At 40.1% G+C, this 22,833-nt stretch overlaps 6 protein-coding genes across 8 annotated transcripts; 4 read left to right on the top strand and 2 right to left on the bottom strand.

Annotated features, from left to right (window-relative positions):
* Positions 1-1,028: 1,028 nt before the first annotated feature.
* Positions 1,029-2,740, bottom strand: LOC108659271 (protein AAR2 homolog). Its single transcript, XM_018112117.3, has 2 exons — positions 1,517-2,740; positions 1,029-1,450 (listed from the first exon to the last, which is right to left on the bottom strand). The coding sequence occupies exon 1, from the start codon at positions 2,654-2,656 to the stop codon at positions 1,523-1,525; it is 1,134 nt and encodes a 377-aa protein (XP_017967606.1). The 5' UTR covers positions 2,657-2,740; the 3' UTR covers positions 1,029-1,450; positions 1,517-1,522.
* LOC108659273 (uncharacterized) lies at positions 1,043-1,508 on the top strand. The gene is made up of 2 exons (XM_018112119.3): positions 1,043-1,235; positions 1,302-1,508. The coding sequence occupies exons 1-2, from the start codon at positions 1,101-1,103 to the stop codon at positions 1,434-1,436; spliced, it is 270 nt and encodes an 89-aa protein (XP_017967608.1). The 5' UTR covers positions 1,043-1,100; the 3' UTR covers positions 1,437-1,508.
* Positions 2,741-3,340: 600 nt separating the features above from the next.
* Positions 3,341-6,030, bottom strand: LOC108659267 (DNA-directed RNA polymerase II subunit Rpb4). Of its 2 annotated transcripts, XM_018112111.3 has the most exons (5): positions 5,820-6,030; positions 4,872-5,697; positions 4,347-4,807; positions 3,906-4,174; positions 3,698-3,829 (listed from the first exon to the last, which is right to left on the bottom strand). In XM_018112111.3, exons 1-4 carry the CDS (start codon positions 5,881-5,883, stop codon positions 3,939-3,941), a joined length of 1,587 nt encoding a protein of 528 aa, XP_017967600.1. In that variant the 5' UTR covers positions 5,884-6,030; the 3' UTR covers positions 3,698-3,829; positions 3,906-3,938. The 2 variants fall into 2 exon arrangements, with proteins under 2 accessions (XP_017967601.1, XP_017967600.1); XM_018112112.2 differs by lacking the exons at positions 3,906-4,174; positions 4,347-4,807; positions 4,872-5,697 and adding an exon at positions 3,341-3,585 and having other exon boundaries at positions 3,649-3,829; positions 5,820-6,004.
* Positions 6,031-6,103: 73 nt separating this feature from the next.
* On the top strand, positions 6,104-7,008 carry moi (modigliani). The gene is made up of 2 exons (XM_018112666.3): positions 6,104-6,421; positions 6,490-7,008. The coding sequence occupies exons 1-2, from the start codon at positions 6,210-6,212 to the stop codon at positions 6,824-6,826; spliced, it is 549 nt and encodes a 182-aa protein (XP_017968155.1). The 5' UTR covers positions 6,104-6,209; the 3' UTR covers positions 6,827-7,008.
* Positions 6,852-8,465, top strand: Tgs1 (Trimethylguanosine synthase 1). The gene has a single exon (XM_030390940.2). It carries the CDS (start codon positions 6,852-6,854, stop codon positions 8,217-8,219), a length of 1,368 nt encoding a protein of 455 aa, XP_030246800.1. The 3' UTR covers positions 8,220-8,465.
* Positions 8,466-18,473: 10,008 nt separating this feature from the next.
* Positions 18,474-22,828, top strand: LOC108659268 (uncharacterized). Of its 2 annotated transcripts, XM_018112113.3 has the most exons (3): positions 18,474-18,786; positions 21,196-22,252; positions 22,326-22,828. In XM_018112113.3, exons 2-3 carry the CDS (start codon positions 21,265-21,267, stop codon positions 22,826-22,828), a joined length of 1,491 nt encoding a protein of 496 aa, XP_017967602.1. In that variant the 5' UTR covers positions 18,474-18,786; positions 21,196-21,264. The 2 variants fall into 2 exon arrangements, with proteins under 2 accessions (XP_017967602.1, XP_089112864.1); XM_089256738.1 differs by lacking the exon at positions 18,474-18,786 and having other exon boundaries at positions 20,471-22,252.
* Positions 22,829-22,833: the final 5 nt, after the last annotated feature.

The raw sequence follows: 22,833 nt of genomic DNA, 5'->3' as shown, positions 1-22,833 counted from the left end.
CAAATTGAAAAGCATTCCGTTTCAAACACTTTCTGCCTGCACTTTTCTTGTGAATGAGAAAATTTTATGAGTATATACGCACGCATATATATATGTATTTATATATAGGTATGTATGTATTTATATTGAAAACGCAGCCGTGAGAAACCGAGCAGAAAATTGGAGCGTAGGGCAGCAGTAAATACTTAAATAATATCGAAAAACACAAGTTTCTTAAATGAAAAATGAAAATCAGCAAAACAAAAGCTAAACTGACATTCGTATTCATTTCAAATAAAAATAATTATAAAAAAAATAAAATTGCGCATAACTTAATATTACATTGCTGATTGATACAGCGTCCGCAGAGAAGGCATCGATATTTTATATTAAGGACGTAAGTAGGTGGGTACTGCGAATGAGTGGGCTACTATTATAATTTGGATTAAGTTTGAATAATTTGTGAGTGAGGGGATCCGTAAAAGTTAATATTACTAGAATTGCATATCCTATACTACAATATATCAGTTCATATGCTTAAATATGAAAGACCCTCATAATTAAAATCGCTTAGCAATGCAGATATTGTTTAATATATTTAATATCATAATTTTATTAAAAAATTAAGCTTGTTTAGGATTTGGTGTGGACTTACAAATTTAAAATAGTTTAAACATGGAAAACTTAACACAAATTAGCGTGAAGGTCAAATCATGGAACATGTGTCAATACTAGACGCACGTCGTAGACACAGCAATGCAGCAGAGCAGCATCTCAAAGTGCTCGAGTCCACTTCAGCTCAATGTCAAAGCCAGTGGCATTGAATGCACTTGCAACTGCAGTGGAACTAGGTCTAGTGCCATTGTTTGGGCTGTGTATGGCCAACCATCCGAATAGCCCACCACACCGCCACCATCACCACCATTGAAAGCACATAACAAAAGAGATAGCCACATACGATACGACCCGGCATGTCATAGCATATACAATTGCTTATATGTATATCTAAATATGAACAACTAGGCAAATTGGCAGACAGCAGCACAAAGTAGAGACGCCAAAAGGCCTAACGATTTATTTGCAAAACGTCGGTAGGTCTTGAGACAACAAAATATTGGGAAATGACGCTGCAACTGCAAATTGAGAAGTTGAAAGGCTTGGATAATTACAAAGCGTGGTCGATGACGGTGCGTGCGTATTTGGAGTCCGAAGATCTATGGACGGTTGTTGAAAACGGACCGGAGAACAATGAAGAGGTAGCTATTTGTACAATATTCCATTTAGAGCTCTCATTTATTGCCCCAATTAATTATGTTATGCAGTCACTGCTGAAGGATAAACGAGCCAAATTCCTGATACTCTGCTTGATAGAAACAAAGCTATGCCAGTTTATGGTAAGCATACGCACGGCCCGAGACCTTTGGAATTATTTGCGCACTCAACATTCGCTTCGTTAGGGAGTCTGGATTTTCTGTGCGAAATCGAGAAAAGAAACCAATAAAAAGATGGCATGAATATTGGCACCAGCACTGTTTACCTCGCCTTATTGGGGCAGCTCTATTATCACGGGTTGTTCTTCGGGATCCTCGTCGAGTAAGCCCTCAAAATGCCAGTTTAGCTGCTTGGCCAGTCGTTTGATAAGGCGCTCAGCGTTAACCATTAGACCACCAGCGTAAAGATTCACTAGCAGCTCGCGAACATCTTTGTAGACTGTGTTGTGCATGGTGGGCGCCATCAACTCCTCAGGCAGATGCGGAAGTTGGTGGGCTAGCACTTCGCTATATTTCATAAAGGCCAGTTTGTATTTGCTAACAGCCGTCTCCGAGTGTGCCAGCAAGGCGAGCACCTTCCGCCAGTGGTCCAAAGATTCCACTGAATAGCCAACTAAAAAGAACACAAACGACAGCTGTACCTCCTCAATGAGTGCATCGGGATTGTTTGCAAATTTTTCGAGTAGCTTGTCTACAGCTGCTATGCAGTCTATCGCATGCCGCGAAACATCTGCTGGCGGGGAATTCTGTGGAACACGTGTGGGCACAGCACAGAAACGTGGCGCTGTGCCCTGTACGGGCTTCAGGTATGGCAACATCTCACTCTCATCTAGCAGCAACTTGGCAGCTGTATTCCGTTTGCTGATGCTGTCTGTTCCACCGCGTGGCCTGTCAGCATCTGTACAGGACTCTAGCTCAATGTTAGTACGAATTGTTCCCAATTCGGGGCGGCAGCGATTTACGCACGCCTCTGTAACGCTGCCAGTTAGATCTTTCCACTTATACACATAACGATAGTCATACGGTGCCAGAACGCGCTCAAGTTGTGCTAAGTTCTTTCTTATACGGGTGCGCTCTAGCTCTGGATCTGTTGTCTGGCGTGGCCGCAGCTCCTCCAATTCATTATCCCATTCACGCACAAGAATCTCATTAGGATGAAAGAAATGGACGAAGCCCACACGAGGTGCAGCGTCACCATACGGGCCGCGGGATGCGCACCATACATAGTGCACACCTGGCGGTATCATCTTAACGCCACGAAAATCTGGACCAATGGTATACGAGCACAAGTCGATGCCAAACTCTGTGCCTACAGGAACACCGGCTATGACCAACACGGCGCCCTCTGCCAGCAAGCGCAATGCTAATTCAGGATCCATTTGCATGCTGGAATTGTCCTTATTCATTGTGAATGTGTTTTCTTCTTTATTTATTGCTGTAATTCAAATATGAAGACTGGTTTCTCGTTCTTAATGCAGGTAATCGTTTACATGCATATGTTCATTTTGGAACATGTTCAGTGGAACATATATTCGTCTTTTTGTAAGCAAGTGTTTATTTTAGATTTTTGCCTACTTTTTACAAACACCTAGCAGAAATGGAAAATACACTAATTTCATATCAAATTATATTTAATTATATATTTTTTAATTGATATTTTTTTAAATATTAATATTGTAAGCACGCTCTATAGGCTGTGCATTTATCGATAGTTTGTCATTTTTTAATCGATCTAAAAAGTCAAATAAAAAGTGAGTCCGATAGAAAATTTTTGTTAAAAATGTTGGTTGCTTACTGTCGTCCAAGCCATCAATATTATATGCAAGTACTTCGAATTTAGGCGGGCACATCTTTTATTTTTTAGGCAATATTACATAGGCTATGCCTTTCTTAAAATCATTGTCTACTAGTTACTTTTTAAACATTATGTATGTTGCTGATAGTAAATAGTCCTAGTCTGAGTACGTTCGTCAAATTACCTAGCAATCCCACATATGATATACGATGATGCTGATAACTTTAAAGTAATTATGCTGAAAATGTTCTATGTAAATAAATATGTTTCATCAGAAGCAAACAAGGTATATATATATTTGTAAGCTTAAAACTACTTATATGAATTATATATATTAGTTTATTTATTTACTACAAAATTAAGCATTAGTACTGTAAGCTACGTTTAGTGCCTATATCGTCAAGTATCTGGCGCAATTCTTCGTCTTCAAAGCGACCCTCCAAAGAGGGTATTAAAGCCTTCGCCTCTTCCGGCGCCTCCGGGCAGAGATTGCCCAGAGCGGCAAGTTCGAATTTGTGAAGTTTCTTTTGCATAAGTAAACTAGAAGAAAACAAATTGAATCTGAAGTTATGCTGATTATAATGATAGGTATTTTGTATTTACCTGCGTACGGACATAATGGTCTCTTTATTCTTGAATTTGCGAAAACTGTCTGTGTAGGCGTAAGTTTTCATGAAGACCTCTGAAAATTCCTGCTCTTCGTCAGCGGATTCATTTTGCCGTTTGCGATGGTCCAGTAACATGTGCACCTCTGATATGAGCAGTGTCTCAGCATTCTCGAACTCTGAAAGACAACACCATGCGCCGCTATATGAGAATAAATTATATTGCGAAATATTTCATTTCTTTTTGCAATTTACAAGTGAGACGCAAGTGAATAAAATGCTACAAGTTTAGCCATTAGAATGAGGTCGAATGTGGCCATTTTCCACCAAGAAATCATAAATCTGACGCGTTTTGTTAACATCGATCTTAATAAGTCGGCGTGCATCGCCCAGCCTTAGATGCCCCAGCTTGGCCTGCTCTGCAATTAGCTGGGTTTTGTGCTCCAAATAGGCCTGTGGTATTAGACGCGCCACGCTACAAAGTGTACGTTCTCCAGCATCCAGCTTGGAGTATCCTGGCAGATCTGAAAATAAAAATTTAGGTAGTTAATAATAAGCTTATTATTATACATGGCCAAAAGGAATATAAACATTCATACAATAACTATACAAATTAATATCTTATACATAATTTATTTTTTACTGAATAATAAATGTATCTAAGTATGAATATGCCAAGATATTTGAATTTCTTACCGGAAATGTCCATTGGACTCGCCTTCCGACGCGGACAATGTATATAAACTCTGGAGCTACTGCCTTGAGACAGCTGGTCAACATTCTGATTATTTTCGAAGTGGTGCACCAATTGTTGCCAGTCGTAAGCATCGTTTTGTCGTTGCCGTGCATAATCCCGCTGGGCCTGCTGGCGCTGCTTGTAAAGCCGAGTATAAAGCGCGCCGCCGTAGAGAGTGCGCACGCCATGTTGCCGTATATCGTAGAGCCAGTGGAGTCGATTTTGTAATTGGCGATAATTGCGCAGCGACTCCACCAGCAAATCAAACTGGAAGGGTTTGCAAACTTGCATGAGTGCAAGGAAGCGCATGCAGCTGACATCACTGCGAAAAGCGCTCACATATTTGCTTATCCAGCTAACAGTGCGGTTTGGCAGGATGAGACCATGGTCACGCATAATTTTGTAACGTCGCTGGCGTTCTCTAAAAGTACATTGACATTGGCTTGTAATTGAGGTAGGTTTCAATAAATGAGGGTTGCTCCTACCTCAGACGATTGTTGTAAGCACGGACTAGTCCGCACTGCAGTTCCTCCATTAACTCCCTATCTGGTATCTCATCTTCAAGCTCATCATCAACGTTTGCTCGTTGCTGTTCGATCATTACCGATAGCAGACCCTCGGCAGAGGAATCGTAGGGCGTGTCGAAATCTCCGCGTGCGCAGCGGTATCCTGCATTCATTTTAAACTGGATCGAGGAAATGTCATCATGCCGAGGCGGCTCTAGGGATCGCATTTTGAATACGTATGGCATGCGTTCGGGCAGGTAACAATTTCGAGCATGCTGCAAGCCGAGCAACCGTTCAAAGATGCCGCCGAAGTAGCAATCGTGATAGTGTCGTCGTACCTCCTCTGGTGAGTAACGTCGCCCGAGTGCTTTCGCTATGGCATCCCAGTTGCCATAGCCATGTGTATGTAGAGCTTGGAGCAGTGCACGTTCGTCTCGTGCTACCCAACCAGAATCGTTTGCAAACACCTGAATATCATCTCGTACTATAATGTAGGCGTGGCTGTTGCGATGACTCCCGACTTCGCGTCCTCGTGAAAAGCATTGCAAGCATATTAGGACATCCAGACATTCGGCACACTTGATATATGGCTCTGCGAGGCAAGAGCGACAGATTGCACATAGAGTTGAGCCCGACGAGTGCTCTGTTCTGCGATCATTATTTTCAACTCTATCTACATTTTCATCGAGCTGATTGTGGAATGCAAGGTGATTATAATAAATCGTTACACGCTTCGTTTTTCTATCAGTGCGGGCACGAGCAAACCTGACAGATGAGCGCATAACCTCACGACTGTTAGCTTTCTCTGTAAAGAAGTAATTTAATGATTGTTATGGTGTACATGGCGCACCATGTGGACCCCGTGGCACTTCATTTGCATCACTTGTAAGTTGCTAGTTGGGCTGCTTAGCCGTTTGTTATTTTTACCTTTTGGAAATTGCAGGTCTGCTGCATCCTCATCAACCATGTCCACTGGGTTCATAAACGACATGGTGGTTTTATTTTATTTATAGGCTGATAAATAAGATTTAAAAATTATTTGCTAACTTCAATTTGTTTTCACGCAATGCCGCTTTTTTAATAGTACTAGGGCTGCAAAAAATGACGCCTGCGATTGTAGCGTCCTGCAACACTGTTTCTAGTTAGGGCTACCAAATACTTTATGAAGTCACAGCGACCATAAAATACCCGTGATATATGAGAGCGATTTTTCGTTATACAACACTTAATATTTAGCGGCATGCACTTCTGGTGTTATTCATGTATTAAAGCAGCAAACGGTTCTGAGGTTTTTATCATATTCGCTGTTGGAAAGTGATGAGCGACGTTGAGATTGCGCCGCTCACAAACGATCCAGCAGAAAACCTTCCCAGATACTGTGATTTCTTCAAATATTTGCTTGTTGAGGAATTGGTGCTGGAACCCGATTACCGACAGATCCATTACGGCAAGTGCACCGTTATTGGACGCCTTTGTGCCATCCCGGATAATTTTGAACTGGAAAACGTGACGATACCGCACTTGCCAAGGTAAAGACCTGTTGTTTTGTTTATGCTTTTACACAAACTTATACTTATCATACGCCAATATTCGACAGTGCTTACAAGCTGCCTACTGGCGCTGTGTCCCTGCTCCTACTGAACTTCAGCTACGAGAACAGCTGCACAGGAAGTCTGGCTAACGGAGCGTACTGTATTATGCGTGGTGAGATTGTGCTATGCAACGTGAAGAAGCCGAATAGCCCCACTCTGACCACACGGGGTTTACATGAGCAATTGCTTCGATTGAAAGACAACGACAAAGAGAGGTGTACGTTATTGGAAAACGTGCAGAAAACTCACAAGCCTGCGCTGTACGTATGGCACTCAAGTCGTATTGATCAGGCCGAAGAGTTAATTCAACGTCGGCTTGAGATTCGTGTGCTGTGCAAGTAGACAGATATAAAGAAGAACCAATGAAATGCAGTCTCATTGCTTGACCACGTCACGCAGTAATCCTCAATTTTATACATTCTCTCAAGTGTTTGATCGGCAAGCGGCAAGCTTGGATCCTCTGTGGAAAGAGGAGTTACAGCAATCGGCTTGGCTAAGTTTCTGGAAGCGCGAAGGTCACGAGTATCTGGAGGAGAAGTGGCACAGACGGCATCCCGAATATAAAGAGACAATCGAATCAGCCACAGACGAGGAGAGAGCAGCTTGGCAAGAGTTGTGGGAAAAACACGTCCAGGATCAAAACGCACATTTTTGGCACATCTTTTCATGTGTCTTGGAGAACTACGAACGAGATTTGCATAATGGTTTTCAAGACGTTGGTCAAATCTTAAACGATATAGACGATCAGTTTTCGTATTTGGAAATATATCAAACCGACGCCAGTACAGCAAGTACTGAATACAGCGAGGTGGATCAGGAAAATCTACACAATAACGACGATCAAGAATCTCTTGGCGAGGAGCAGCAGCTAAAATTGCTCGGATTACCCACATCCTTTGGTGCAAAGAGTACAAACGACCGACGAAAGCCAAAGCAGCAGCTCCCAAGTGAATCTGAAAGTGAGAGCGACTCAAATCATTTGAGCATGTCCAACGAAAAGGATGAAAATCAGCTTGACGCCAAGTCGCGGGCAATTAAAAAAACAAAGCGAAAAACAAATTCAAAAATCCCCCATTTTATGCGAGATGACAACCTTTTGCTTAAGTATTGGTTCAAGCGCTTCTCGCTTTTTTCGCGCTTTGATCAGGGCATTCTCTTGGATCGCGAAAGCTGGTTCTCAGTGACTCCAGAGAAGATTGCCAAGCAGACGGCTAGACGTCTCGCCAGCGATGTCATCGTCGATGCATTTTGCGGCTGTGGCGGCAATGCCATACAATTCGCCAACACCTGTGGCCGCGTGATTGCCATCGACATTGACCTCAACAAATTGACAATGGCCAAGCAGAATGCGGCTATCTATGGTGTGGCCCATAAGATTGACTTTGTGCATGCGGACTTTTTGCAGTTTGCCCGCACCACACGTGTGCGACCCGATGCTATTTTTCTGAGCCCACCCTGGGGTGGACCAGGCTATCAGAAACAGCAAACTTTTGATATTGAAGAGAATTTGTTGCCGCTGGGCGCGAGTCCCTTGATGGAACATGCACGACGGCTAACGGAGAACATTGGATTCTTTTTGCCACGCAGCTCCAATATTAAGCAGGTAATTGCGCTAACGCATGCGGGTGAGCAATGCGAGGTGGAGCACAACTATTTGGATACGCGTCTGGTGGCAATTACAGCCTACTATGGCAAGAGCTTGATCAAGAAACAACGGCAGAAGGTTGATAAATGACTGTCAGCATAAATTTGAGTTAAATTTGAATACGTTGGATTAAATCGTGTTACATAGAGCAAAAGAAGCTACTACCGATCAGTTGTACTACTTAATTAGTAATTCCTTTTTTTTAAACTTATTGAGTTTTAGATTTAAGTATGTAACTAGACTTAACCTACATAACTTAAGCACATTGTTCACCTTTTGTGATTAGACATAAGTATAGCTTTTATACGTTGGATTAAACTGTTTGTGGCTCTTTCATAGGACTTAAATTCTATTGTAACCACATTGATAACAATTCGTCTGTGCGACTGCTGCGACTCTGTGCAAATCCCGCTTTGTTGATGCACCATTCTGCTGGCACAACAGTTGCCAAGTCACCGGGCAGAGCGTAAGGACTTTATCCAATTTAGACAGCTTAAACATGCTGCTCTCTATCTCGCTCTCTCCGTGTCCTGTGCAGCCCCGCTCAGTTTGTGTGTGGTAAGATTGCAGTGACCAGTGGTCATAACCGTAACGTCGATGTGACTTTTAATTAAAAACGCAAACGGAACTAAACGGGCGTCTATTTTTAAGAACTTTGTGAAACAACTCTAAGCCTGGCAACCGGACGGGGGGGCAATTAACATGTTCCATGTCACAAAAGTTTCACATAAATTCCAGCGTAGACCAAACAACAACAGCAGCAGCAGCAACAACAACAACGACAACAACAGCAACAACCCTTTTCGCCGTTAACAACATACTTAGAGCATCCCTTGGGTTGGGGCTGTATTTGCGGAATTTACAGCTACCTAAATGGCAAAACGCTGCTCTCCACAGATATCCTCATCAGTATTTTCGCTCCTGCTCCCTAATTAGTTTGATAAACTTATCACCCGCCTAAATGTAGCTTTAGCAATTTTAAGTGGATTATTTTGATTGAGTGAAATATTATATAGTAGTCACCATTATTTGTGATACAAGAAAGTTAAAGCATTTTATATTTTGTTTAGTTAGTTGAAGTCTACAATATTCTTACATTTACTCATTAAATACAATAATTACATTATTGTTCTTTTTTTGTTTAATATAAAAATTTATATTTGAAGTCTTATTATTTGAAGATGAGTAAAATAAATCATTTTTTTTTTTTTTTTTTTTTTTTTTTTTTTTTTTTTTTAATAAAAATGAGTTATGATTAGATCTGATTTGTATATAACAAAATTTATTTCATTTATGTAAGTATTCTTTTTAGTCCTTTTAGTATTTCCTCTTAGTATTTCCTCTTAGTATTTCCCCTTCGTATTTCCTCTACGCATTTCTCAGTCTTTAATGCTTAGCTGAACGATCACTTCACTTCACTTCACTTCACTGCACGACTGACCCCACCAGGTCTGGGTGACTGAAGAAATGCTACAGCTGCTGCCCTTTATATAGGGCGACTTTCACTCGGGCACTATGTCGCTCGCTCTCAAATGTTGAGCCCGGCGCCAGGTAGAGATCGTGCAGTCGATGCTTAACTGTCCAATCGGAAGACTCTCTGCTGCGTCAAGCATTTCAGCTTCGTTCGCTTCGTGGGAGTCGTTGCAGCCGAGCCCTAATTGACCAATGAGAGCACTCTCTGCTGCTTCAAGCACTCTTGCTTCGTTACTTAAATATAAATATCAAATGAACACTACTACACACACATAGATCATTTAAATGATCTTCTGTAGGTCTAGAGTTACAGCTCTAGAGACAGACTCTAAATTATACAGAGAGATAACCTCATTACTCATTGCTCAACCATACATATACAAAAATGTGTGATAAGCTTACGTACATTTATATTTATATTTATTAGATGGCATAGACAGTAGTTTCCACTTTTATATATGTAGTTCTCTTTGCACTTTAGCATAGTCTACTTCAATTTATGATTATATTCCATGTGCATATGCTCTCTCTTGTGGAAGTAGAAAATATGCCTAGAATTATTGAAATATCGGTCCCTCAAAGGGCTCAGGAGATCGTGTAGTCGAACAGTCTCCCGACTAGAGCTTTCATACTTGTTATACCCTGAACCCATTCCAATTGGAAATCAAGGTATAATCTTTCTTTATTATTGTGAAGTGGAGTTTCAATATACTAAGACTTATTAATCTGATTTTTGTTGCATAATATATTTATATATAGATTTGAGGTTGTTTTACTCATAAATCAGCTCTATATGAGAATTTTGGCCCGTTCCGGCTGCTCATCATGCTTAATTAGCTGCGCGCTGAGGCTGCACCTGCACAATCGCATTTTCCACTGGCTGTGGGCTTCGTTCACGGCCTAATCGCATTTGATATTGTCAAAACTTGTAGCACAAATAAACCACCCTGGCGTTTAGGTTTGGGCAGGAGCTTAGCCCTCGTCATCGGCAACATCGTCAAGTGGCACAAATTACAGATCAAACATGCAGTCAGAGTTGCAGTTGGACTTGTCCGACGGGGTGGGATGGTACGGTGCGGGGCAGGGCGACCATTTATCAAGACCGTTGACAATATTACGCTTAAAATTAAATAGCGTAATAAAAGGGTGACTTAATTTGTTTTTGCCCAGGCAGGCGCCACCACTCACGATTACGGGAGATGATGAGCTGTGAACACGTGTTTGCTTTCTAATAAAATATTTGCTCATATAAACAACGACGGCCGACTCAAAGGAATATTGCTCTTATATCCTTGGTCTTTGCATTTTATTATTGAAATTTGTGTGCTTTTTTTTTTTATGTCAACCCTCGGCAATTAAGCGTATCTAATAACGGTACCAGACTGTATAGCCCTACATAGATTTAAGTAGCCGATAATACCTCGATTGACGCGTGACGCAATTTGTTTGTCTTTTATTAACATTTATTTGTCCTTATAGCATTTCCTGACTGTGTGAAAAAATCGAATCTCTTAGCGATTTTAAGCTTATGCACTTACAACAATTTAATTCGGATTTGAGCTTGAAGCTGATTGCCAACCAGTCAAAAGAACTCTATCAAAATAAAGTAAATTGATTTGTTTTTATTTAACGGACATGTAGTAAATAATGGGGATTAGCCTTATGAGCTTTACTTAAACATAACAATCTTAGGTGTTGAATTTTGTAATCTGATGACTTAAGACATATGTAAATTAGTTCAACTCTATCCTTATTATTTATATTTTATATTGATATTTGAAAGATTGTAATAATAGAATAAAATAAAAATACTTCAATACACATTAGCGTGCAAGTTTATTAATTTATTTAGTAGATAATACTTTTCATGTATAAATTGGAAACTTTAATTTCATTTTGTACACAATCTTGATACAAGTTTTGCTGTATATTTTACGCCGATCAGCCGGGCTTAGAGTATTCCTTAGTTGGTGCTACTGACTAGCGATTTCTCACTTGTTTTAATATTGTAAGAATATAGCTGATATATATTTTCAATGCTTTCAATAAAAGAGAAACGAATGGGAATGCATGAAACTATTCCAAAATGGCGGCACATTTGACTTATTGATTAACCGTTATTCATGGCTTGGGCATTAAAATTAATAAATGTTGCCCAATGTACATATATATGTATGTATGTATGTACGGTTGTACAGCAGCATCAACAAGAACAACAACAACAACAACAACAACAACAACAACAACAATAGTAATAACAATAACAATAACGCAGTGCCCGAACACTTGCGTACAAACCAGCAACCACACAATACCAACTTTGTCTCGGAGCAATAAAAAATGCCAAGTATATCCACAAAATAAGAGCAATAATATTTAATAAATGTGCACACACACACACACACATACACTCAAACAATATGTTTTTACTTTGGTGGTTGAATACGAAAAACCATAAATAAATACAGGCGCGCAAACAAACACACACACATACAGATACACAAGCACACACACACACAGATAAAAGCAGCGAGCGAGAAATAAGCGCATAAAAAGATTAAAACGTGTTGGCATCTCTGTGTATATACATACATACATAGGTAGGCAGGCAAGCTTTCTCTGGTGTGTGTGTGTGTGTGTGTGTGCTATGCCCTTTTGGCTGAATGCTTGAGCAAGGCGAGCAGGCGGGCGGGCGGCCTGTCCGACTGGGTGGGCATGGGCGCGCAGATAACTTCCGCATCCCTGGCATCCCCGCCCATGCCGACCCCCGACATCATTTTCCGTGGCATTTCGGTGAAAAAGAATGCTTTTGATCTTCACAAGCGAATGATTTTTAATATGACTTTTTGCTGCTGATGACGCTGAGGTCGTACGACGCATCGCGCGTTGTTGCTGCTTTCCGTTCCAAAATATGTTTACCAAATGCTTGATGCTGGCAGCGAGGCAGAGACGCAGCGAGTGAAGTGAGTGCAGACAGTCAATCAGTCGATGTCCTTTCGCACAGAGTTTTTTAGCCCGCTGCTGCATATAATTAATCAGCTCAATTAAATGGCAATGTAATGCACTTTGTGACACACACACACACAGAGAGGACAATCACATATGCACACACACACACAACCCACACAGATGCATAACCGCAGCGCCTAAAATTAGGCTAGTTCAAAGGGTCTCATTTGCTGTTCGCTGTGGCTGGGTGGGCGAGCGGGGTAGGGGTGGCATTTGGGCACAGGCATAATGATGGTAATTTGTTGGTTTGGCCAAAAGAGCAAACGGCACGCTTGGAATTTCAATTAATTTCCATAATTTCCAACGCTTTATGAACGAACCGAACAGAAGCGAGACGAAGCGAAGCGAGGGAGGCAAAACAAAGCAAAGCAAAGCAAATGCGTCGCGATTACGAGGGTGTTTTTTGTTCAGCCAACAAAGCTAAGCTAAAGCCATTGGAATCAACGGCTCCTGTCTGCCTATCTGTCGGACCAGCCCTCTTCCCTAATGTGGGAGCGTGAGCTCGTCCCAGGATGAACACGACCTTAAGGTGAAAGTTGTCCCTTTCTCATCATCATTATCGTTATCATTATCATTGGAGAATAGTATGTACTAGTTGCAAACCTATTTTATGTAGGCTATAAGGATGGCTCAGGCTTTTGGATAAGACAGCCTAATATGCTAAACACTCAGCGAACACACGTTACTCAGGTGTGCAAAGGACAGCTCTATTTTTTCCTTAATATTGTAGCAACAAGTCGGACTTTTAACTCGTTGGCAGACTGATTACTGTACAATTTTATTATAAATTACAGGATATTAGTTTAGATAATCCCATGAAATTCGTACAAATTTCGGACTTTAAATCTATGTTTAGAACATCATACCAAATAGAAGAAAAATAATGGATTTTATTATTTAAAATGTCAACATGAGTACGAAAAAATGTTATATTTTTTATATACTCAGAATGGATATAAAAGAAAAGAAATAAAAAGACAATTTTGTTTACACCTCTATTAAAATAAATTCAGTTTTGCCTATGGTTCTAATTTTATTTATCAGAAATTACAACTAATACTATTTTTTATCCATCCATCTTTCTGCAATGCCGTATCAATTTATTTATTTATTATTTATAACTTTTTCTACTTCTCCTCCCATTATAATATCTAGCCGCAGTTAACATATGCTTGTTTATATGAAGCTACATGTTTATAAGATCCTGTATAACATTTCTTCAAGTATAATAATAAATAAGTAAGAAAAATATATTCTACAGCCCAACCTAAAAAAAAATTTCCTCCTCCGACTTGAGTTGTTGAAGATATTCACACGAACGGACAGCTTGTTAGACAGATATAGTTAGATGGGTTCAGGCTATCGTCCTAATAAAGGATACACAACATATTCCTGAAATAAGCTTTGTTCGCTGAAGAGTTCAGGGTCTGTACGAAAAATGTTTTAAATATAAAATCTATGTGACTTATTGTAAGGTTTCGATAATTATATGTCATTTAAATTCATTTTATGTATACATATGCCATATGTCATGTATGTAAATAAATATCTTAGCAGAAAAGGCCTCTTTTTTAGCGTATACTGTTGAATTATTGTAAGATATCATTCACAAAAATCTCAACTTATAATAAAGAGTGAAATAAATTGAAATTAAAAAACTGAAAGTTCGTTTTATTTATACAACATTAACATATTTTGATGACAAGTATACGCAGCGTTAAAAAAAGTCAATCAAAGTGAAAATCCTCAGCAGGGTTTAATGGCTGGTGTCTTCAGTCGTCATCTGCTGAAACCGAAGAGGTTAATGCAACCTTCCCAGTTGGGATCAGGCTTGAAGGGCAAATCCAGAGCCGAAGACTGTTTCCATTTATTAGGTCAGCCGTCAGTCGGTCGAGGTGTCTGCAGAGTCTGCCGAATCTTTCTATGATAGATTAACTACAATACTTTTACTTATGAACTCCTCATATATATGAATTTCTCATATATTCTATTCCTAATAGCAACTCCTGTACATTTTACTTAATTTTCTGTAACCATAATTTATATTTATTTAATATGAATGCCTATATACTCTATAGCTAATAGCTGGAATTAGCGCAAATAAATTGCATTTTAATTTGTTTAATAATGATAATAATATAACATTTTTAACTTTCGAAATATATAGCACAGCTTTTGATATTATTTTTCAGCTTGACGAGCCACAAAACGCACTGGAAAATGTTTAATTAAATGCGCAGCAATAATATGCAATTAAAAACTCAGTTATTATTATCAAAAACCAAATAAATTTCTAATTACAACAGCTAACGGGCAACGTTCGCAAGTTTGGCCATTTGGTTATTTGGCTGAAATTAATTTTTGGGTTAGGTGCGCAGCATATTCAAGGGGCGAAGGCAACAAAAACTCATTTCGACAGCGGTGGCCACAGTTCCAAATTGGAGTGCCTATGACCACTAGCAGCAGCAGCAGCAGCAGCAACAACAATAACAACAACAATAACAATGGCTGCATTGGCCAAAACAGGATTTAATTAAAAACTCAAAATGGCGGCTTAGTACCTGCTTTGCGATTGTATTTGGCTTTTGTGAAGTGGCCCGGCGAATGGGCGAATCGAGAATTTTGTAAATTGCGCTCATTATGGGTTTTGATTTTTGAGTGCCAGATGAGTTTCTAATTAATTTTTGCGCCAGGCATTTATTGAAAAATGCTCGCATAAAACACACACAAACACAAACACGCACACAGCCATCAAATTGTTGCAGTTATATGAGGCAAATGAGAAAATGACCGAAATAAAACAAATTTAATGGCGTTTGTTTCGAGCCACTGCCCCAAAAGCCATAAAAGGCATTCTATACAAATTCATCCAAAAGGCAGATAACACAGCAACAACAACAACAACAACGAGAACAATAACAGCAACAACAATGTCTAAAAAAAAGGAAAAAAATCGACATTATAAACAACATTATTAAAAACATGCCGCAAATGTTTTACTGCGCTCAAATTTTTGAGTCCATTTTGTTGTCGACGCTGCTCCGTGAGTGGGTGGGCTGGGTGGTTGCTGGGTTGGCAGGCTGGCTGGCTGGCTGGCTGCCTGGCTTGCTGTACTAAGCTCATAATGATGTTCAGCGGGCAAATTAATATTGCTGTCTCGCTTCCACTCTGGCAAGCTAATAATATTAAGCGCTGCCAAAAGCGGGAGTAAGAGAGAAAAAATGAGAGAAAGAAGAAAACGGAATTGGCTTGTGTATGTGTGTGTGCCTTTACATATATATGTGTACATGTACATACATATGTTTATATGTATATGTTCTATAAGGTGCTGTTAACATTCTGTGTTCGTGTGTCAAAGAGTATATGTATTTATATGTGTGTGTGTATGTGTGTGTATTTGGTGGCATGCAATAACGCAGTTTTGCTCAATAATAATAAAAATATTTCTGAGAAATGCGAAGGGATAAAGAAAATCAAGCTATGCGATAGATATGACATGAAACACATGAAACGATTATAAATATATGGATGGGTATAAGCATAAGTATAAGAATGACTATATATAGTTAGCTCGAACTTAAATCAGTCAACATAGTTGAGTTTATAATAGAAGACATCATTTATATTTAAATGTAATTTATTTGTTTTCTATACCCAATTTACGCTCTACATTTCCAGATAAGTAGGCAATACTTTTTTTTTTAAACCATTATCTATATTCTAATGAAAGCCGCAGTTTACTCCTGCCGCTCTAACGATAATATAATTTGGCTTTACTTTGTTGCTCTCTGTCTCTCTCTCTCTGTCTCTCTGTCTCTCTCTAGCGCCTGCTCCCTATTCCAGAAATTTGCGTAATAATTCATAATGAAAAAAGTTTTTCCATCCCATGCCTGCCAGTTTTTCCTTTGCTTTCATATATATAAATATGATTTTTTATTTGAAAATAAATAAATATTAGGGCCATAGCAAGGCAGCAGCAACAAGAACTACATTATTATCGTCATTATGATGAGTGGCCTTCGCTAACGGTGAAGTTTATCAAAAGGCCAAGTAACAATGGCGATGGCAGCGACTGAGACTGAGACTGAGACTGAGACTGCGACGCCTTCTCGTTCCAGCTCGCTTCATACAGATGCACGGACACATGCGCAGAAGCAATGTACACACACACACACGCATACGCATGCATATGCATGTGCATTCACACACAGCTTTACATGGCCACTTGTAACGTGTGGAATTTGTTTACCCTTATTTCATTACAAAGGCATTGTAAAAAAAAAAATATTAAAATTGTGGTAAATAAACAAATTTCGAAATAATTTAAAACATAGAAATAATTTAGTTTACACACACACACACACATGCTCTTACATTTACTGCTGCATGTGTGTGTTGTGCGCTCTCGTGTCTGTGTGTACTCTGCATACATTCTCTCGCTCTTGCTGCCGCATGACCAATTTGCTCTCTCTCTCTCTCTCTGTCTCTCTGTCTCTTGCTCTCCGCCTCGCTGGCAGCCATTGCCCGCGCCATGCCAAGTGGCTGCCCAATTCTTGTGGGTACATTAGCGCTAATGATGATTGAAACGACAAACGTGTCGCCTCGTCCTGAGCCTCAGCTCGAGCACAAGAGAATGAGAGCGAGTGAGAGAGAATATGAGAGCGAGAGAGAGAGAGCGAGGGAGAGATATCAAGAGAGGAGCGTTAACGAATTCCGAGCTTTGATTTAAAATTTGTATCTCGTGCCAAATTTAAACTTCAAGGAGCGAGAGGCTGCGCCAACAAACGGACGAGGGGGGGGGGGGGGGCTCTCTCCGTGCAGCCACTTGGTATCCCATTTTTCTTCTCGTGCCGTTTTCCCTTTTGCATTGATTCACTTTGATGGGCGCTAATTGGGGTTTCTGTGGTGGTAATGATCGTTGGTATTTTCTGTAGTTTATTAAGTGGTAAATTTAAAAGCCGAACACTTATGTATAAGACGAGCGGGCAACTGAAATGTATGAGAAGCAAAATGAGTATAATAAAAAAAAAAAAAAAATGTAATAGGCTAATTAAATTCAGGAATTTATATAATTTAATATGATTTTAAATTTATTTTTAAATACAGATATTGTATAATACAAAATTAAATATATAAGACTCAAGTTGCCTACCGTAACTCTGAATACCGAGTGTTATAATGTAGGAATATAGTAAATTCACGTAGTTAGCTCTCATACATGCCTAATTAATTATTGGATGTTGCGACGGGTAATCATTGCGCTCCTTAATCAGTAAATGTTATTTCTACCGCAACGCCATATTGTTTTCCCGTTAATAATTCAAGGCACCGCCCACTGAGCCACTCACCCGCTCAGCCACTTCACCCTGCAACCAGCCAATTATCCATTTATTTCATAATTTCAATAACTTTTCATACAGTCGCGTGCGGGCTGAGAGGAGCGGGGCGTAGAGGCTAATGGAAGGGTGCTCGCTGCAATAGGTGGGTGGCTCGTTGGGTGGGTGGTGGCGTTTTTATGTAACTGCTGGTGGTTGCTCCTGACAATCTGAATGATGATGATGTTACGCAGCTACTGCTCTTGTTGCTGTCGCTGCCTCTACCGCTGCCTCTGCCGCTGCCACTGCTGCTGCTGCTGCTGCTGCTTTTGTTCTGTCGCTGCTGTGTAAATCCCGGAAAAAAGCAGAAACAAGCTGGATGCGAACCGCATCCCACACGAACATGAGAAAAATCACAGCCACGAAGCATGCAGACGCACACACACACACACATCCACAGAGACACACACAGAGAAAGCAGCGCTGCTGCCGTCGGCGTCGACAATTGCTGCAGCAGATATTGTAAAAATTTTACGACCAGCAACTTTTGAATTCAGTTGAGTTTGCAACACGTTCTCGTTCGCATGCGGCTCGAAAGGATGACCAGATCTCCGGCTTACGCGATTATCCAATTCCCTCGGCTTCCGCTGTAATTGACGAAACGCGCGCAATTGTAGGCAACATTTTTATGCCGTCGGCTAATTCAGACTTTCAAGTGGAAGAGTGCATTACACACATAATAAGTTTAAAGATGCAGTCAAACATTTATATATTATTTAACTGAACTGAACTATTAACTATTGAAGCGAATACGAAACTGAAATTTTGGATAAAACGGAAATACTTAATTGCTCAAAAAGGTTTGCTTTTCCATTCGTTAAATTACCGCCACATAATTGACTTAATAAATTATAATTAATTTTAATTAAATTTATTTATTCATATATTTGCATTTGCATTAATTGTTTTACTATTTAGTAACGATTAAGTATATATGTATATGTTATTGCATAAATATAAATAAACATTTTTTTTTTCTTTTTTGCTGTCATACAAATTTTAAGGGCTGAGAATCGGCGAAACTAGAGCATAAATTATAGATATGCATGTAACTAATTTTTACATTCGTTCGAGCACTAAATCAAGCAGTTGCTTTGTTCTTAATTTTGAAAAATTAAATTTCAATCAGACGAAACATATTTTTTAGTTAGTAAACTAATCTGATTAGAATATTAATAAATAAAAAAACAATATAATCAACAATACATTCCAATCTTACTGGATCTATGCCAGAGTTGTGACCAGAAGTTTAAGAGCCATTTATTTATTGTAATAATATAATATCTATAATCTTTATTATATATATATTGTCCATGAAATTATAAATAGATAAAATAATAAAATACTAATAAGGCTCATGATCTTTTTATCAAATGTTTGATTGTTCTTTTTTTGTTTTTTTTTTTTTTTTTTTTTTTTTTTTTTTAGTTTTGATTAACTTTAACAATTACGTATTTTAAAACTTCTTGTAGTATTATATACATGTATATCAGTTCTAATAGTATTAAACGCATTGTCGATTTACTTTTTTTCATACCTTATTCCTTACTTACATTTATTGTTAAATTCAGTCTTGCTGTTTTATAATACTTCACTTTAATGCTTTAATTTTAGAAAAGAATGCGCTGAATGCGAACGTTGAAGAATTTATCTAAATAATAATATAGAGTTTAATATCAGCGCGTGCTTCAAAAGAGAGTCTTAATGATAGATCTTTAACGATACATCAGTTGACTCAAATCATCATGAATTTAAGATAACAGAAAAAAAAAAAAGAAAATCTCTGTTTTTATATTTCAATGCGCGAGTATACTGAAAATATACCGGTGATAATATTGAAATAATTTATTATTACAAAATTGTATTTTTATTATATTGAGAAATATATTTAAAAATACATACATATACATATGTAATAAATTTTTACATTAACAAATAACAAATCAATAGATTGAAATTGGAAATAAAGTAATTTTCTCTTTTTCAAATTATAAAATAGTACAATTTCCTTTTCTACTTTAGTTTGACTATAAAATGTGTAAATAATATAAATTTTTAATCTACAAAAGTTGCCTTAGTTTTGATTTACTTTCATTTTAATAAATTTGCAAGATTGCTTAAGATTGATTGAATAAGAGTTCGCATTTATTTATTATTATTTATTTGTCATTATAAAATGCAACGAAATATTTAATTAATTTATTGTACTTTTGCCAATAGCTTCTATAAGTTTACATTTATATTTTTTAATTTTAATTATTAAATATTGTAGCTTGTATTAAATTTACAAGCCAAAGTTTGCACGCTCTGTCTGGGTGTTCTGCTGAGCTGAGCTATCCACAGTTATTTGTATTAGACGCCTTAATGAACCTAATTTATTCAATATAAGCCACACAACTTGACCACGTCTGTATATAACATTTATTTATATGTGTAAATTTGCACTTGCATTTGTCTCCATATATGTATGTATATACAGATACATCTGAAACTGTCTGGCTATCAGATGGATATTAAAGCACCTGTCCAACAACAACAGCAAGAGCAACAGCAACAGCAATGCCAACAATTAAGCAGCAAACTGTGACAAAGTCTCAATTAGGCTATCAAATTGCTAGCAGGGACAGCGACAATAGCTGAGCAGGACAGATGCACAGAGCGAGACAGACAGATAACCTAAAAGAGAGAGAGAGAGAGAGCGAGAGAGTAGGAGAGGGACTGAGATAGATAGAGCGTGAATGAGAGGAGGAGAAAAGCATTGCAATTAAGTGCAATGAATGCACTCACTATGCAACTGACTGTATGTATGCGTGTGTGTGTGTATGCGTACGGCTTTGTCCGTGTGCATGTGTGTGTAGTGGTCTGCGGTCATTTGCCGTTGTATCAACCAGTTGCTGCTGGCCACCATTCATTGCAGGGTCAATTGTTTGGCTAAGCTGAAGATTCTGGACTTTGGTTAAGGCAATGTGTACTTGAATGATGATCCCCGCCGTTGGCTCTTGTGCCAGCAATTCCCTTTTCACTTCAAGCAGCTCAGATTACACGCGCTGGCCGCTTTGGTTGTGGTTGGCCAAGTGCCACTTAATTGTGGGCATAATCAGAGCTGAAGACAATTGCAGTGGCAATTGCAGTCGTTGACACCTGAATGCCATGCGGATAGCCAAGGTGGCGACAATTTAACATTTAACACTGCTCTTGGCATTTTTCAGCTGACCAACAAGTGAGACGGAGGTGAACAGCTCGGAATTGCCGTCGTCGACTTGTGCCAAATACTAAGCATGTTGCAGAATCCTTCCAAATATCACGCAAATCCCTTGTCACACTTCCTGGCATTGCATAACACACAAGCCAGCAGCGTGGCACACGCACATGCACACAGACTTGGACATGGACATGGACACGGACACGGACAGGGACACGGGCATGGACAGCTGCAACCGCATCATACACTGCCAACGGCGGCGTTAGCAGCAGCAGCCGCGGCAGCTGCAGTGACGGCAGCGGGTCAAAGTTCGTATCAAATGGAGCTGCAGTCGCACCAACAGCAGCAGCAGCAGCAACAACAACAACAGCAGCAGCAACAACAACAACAACAACAACAGCAGCAGCAACAGCAACTTCCCATTGGCCTCCCAACACCCACACAGGCACAATCGCACACGCACACACACAACCACCACAGGGAGCAGCTGGCGACTGCGACGTCGCACGCGCAGCTCGTTGAGGCGGCCGCGGCGCATACCTCCCTCGATGTGGGCAAGTCGTTTACAATAGCCGCCATTTTGGGTCTGCAACAGCAGAGCAAGGAGTATAATAATGCCATTAATCTGTCGCTCAATGGCGGCACGTCAGCAGCGGGCACAGGTGGAGGCGCTGCTGGTGCGGATGCTCTCGACCAGGATAACAATAACAGCAAATGCTACAATAGCAACAGTGCCAACAGCAACAGCAATAGCAACAACAACAACAACAACAACAGCAGCACTAGCTATGGCACAAGCAACAACAATAACAACAACAATGGCCAAAGTGTAAATAACTTCAATTGTGATAGCAGCGGCAGTCGCTACCTGCCCGCAGTGCAACATACTCTCCCGCATCCCCACACCCACTCCCACTCCCAGCAGCGGGCTAATTTCGCTGCTGCCGCTGTTGTCGCCGCCGCCGTCAGTGGAGCGCCCTCCGCACTGCAGAGCTTGCAACAGCTCCACCAGCATCACGCGCAGCAGGCGTCGCTTAGCTTCCAACGTGAAAAGCTCAAGTCGGGTAAGTGGAGCCTAGCATTAGAGATTAGCTTTATATTAAGAATAGATTTTTTGCTCTTTAATTGTCTTCACAGACTCGCAGAAGAAAAGCGGACTGAAGAATAAGCGCGTAAGAACTATCTTTACACCAGAGCAGCTGGAGTGCCTGGAGGCGGAGTTTGAGCGCCAGCAATACATGGTGGGACCGGAACGTCTATACCTGGCGCACACACTCAAGCTGACGGAGGCCCAGGTGAAGGTGTGGTTCCAGAACCGTCGCATCAAATGGCGCAAGCATCACTTGGAGCTGACCCAACAGCGTCTGGCACTGATTAGGCAAACTCAACTGCCAGGTGGAGGAGTGACGGCGGTGCCAGCATCGACGAACACCACGTCTTCCGTGGAGCTGCCCCTGAACGCCGGCTGCAGCACAGCCTCGCCGAGCCTGCTAGAAGAGGACAATGAGGACAGCAAACAGTCGCTAACGCTGCCGCTACGTCCCCTGAGTCGAGCAGCCTCTGAATCCGATTTATCCATATGCAATGACTCCCTGGACCTAGACGGCGATAGTCTTATGGACGGCAGTGAGGAGGCATAAGCAAT

The sequence above is a fragment of the Drosophila navojoa genome, chromosome 2 (assembly GCF_054131105.1).
Source record: "Drosophila navojoa isolate 15081-1374.11 chromosome 2, UAZ_NAV_1.0, whole genome shotgun sequence".
Taxonomy (NCBI): Eukaryota; Metazoa; Arthropoda; class Insecta; order Diptera; family Drosophilidae; genus Drosophila; species Drosophila navojoa.
The sequence above is the reverse complement of the archived record's forward strand: the minus strand, read 5'-3'. Positions and strand labels throughout refer to the sequence as shown.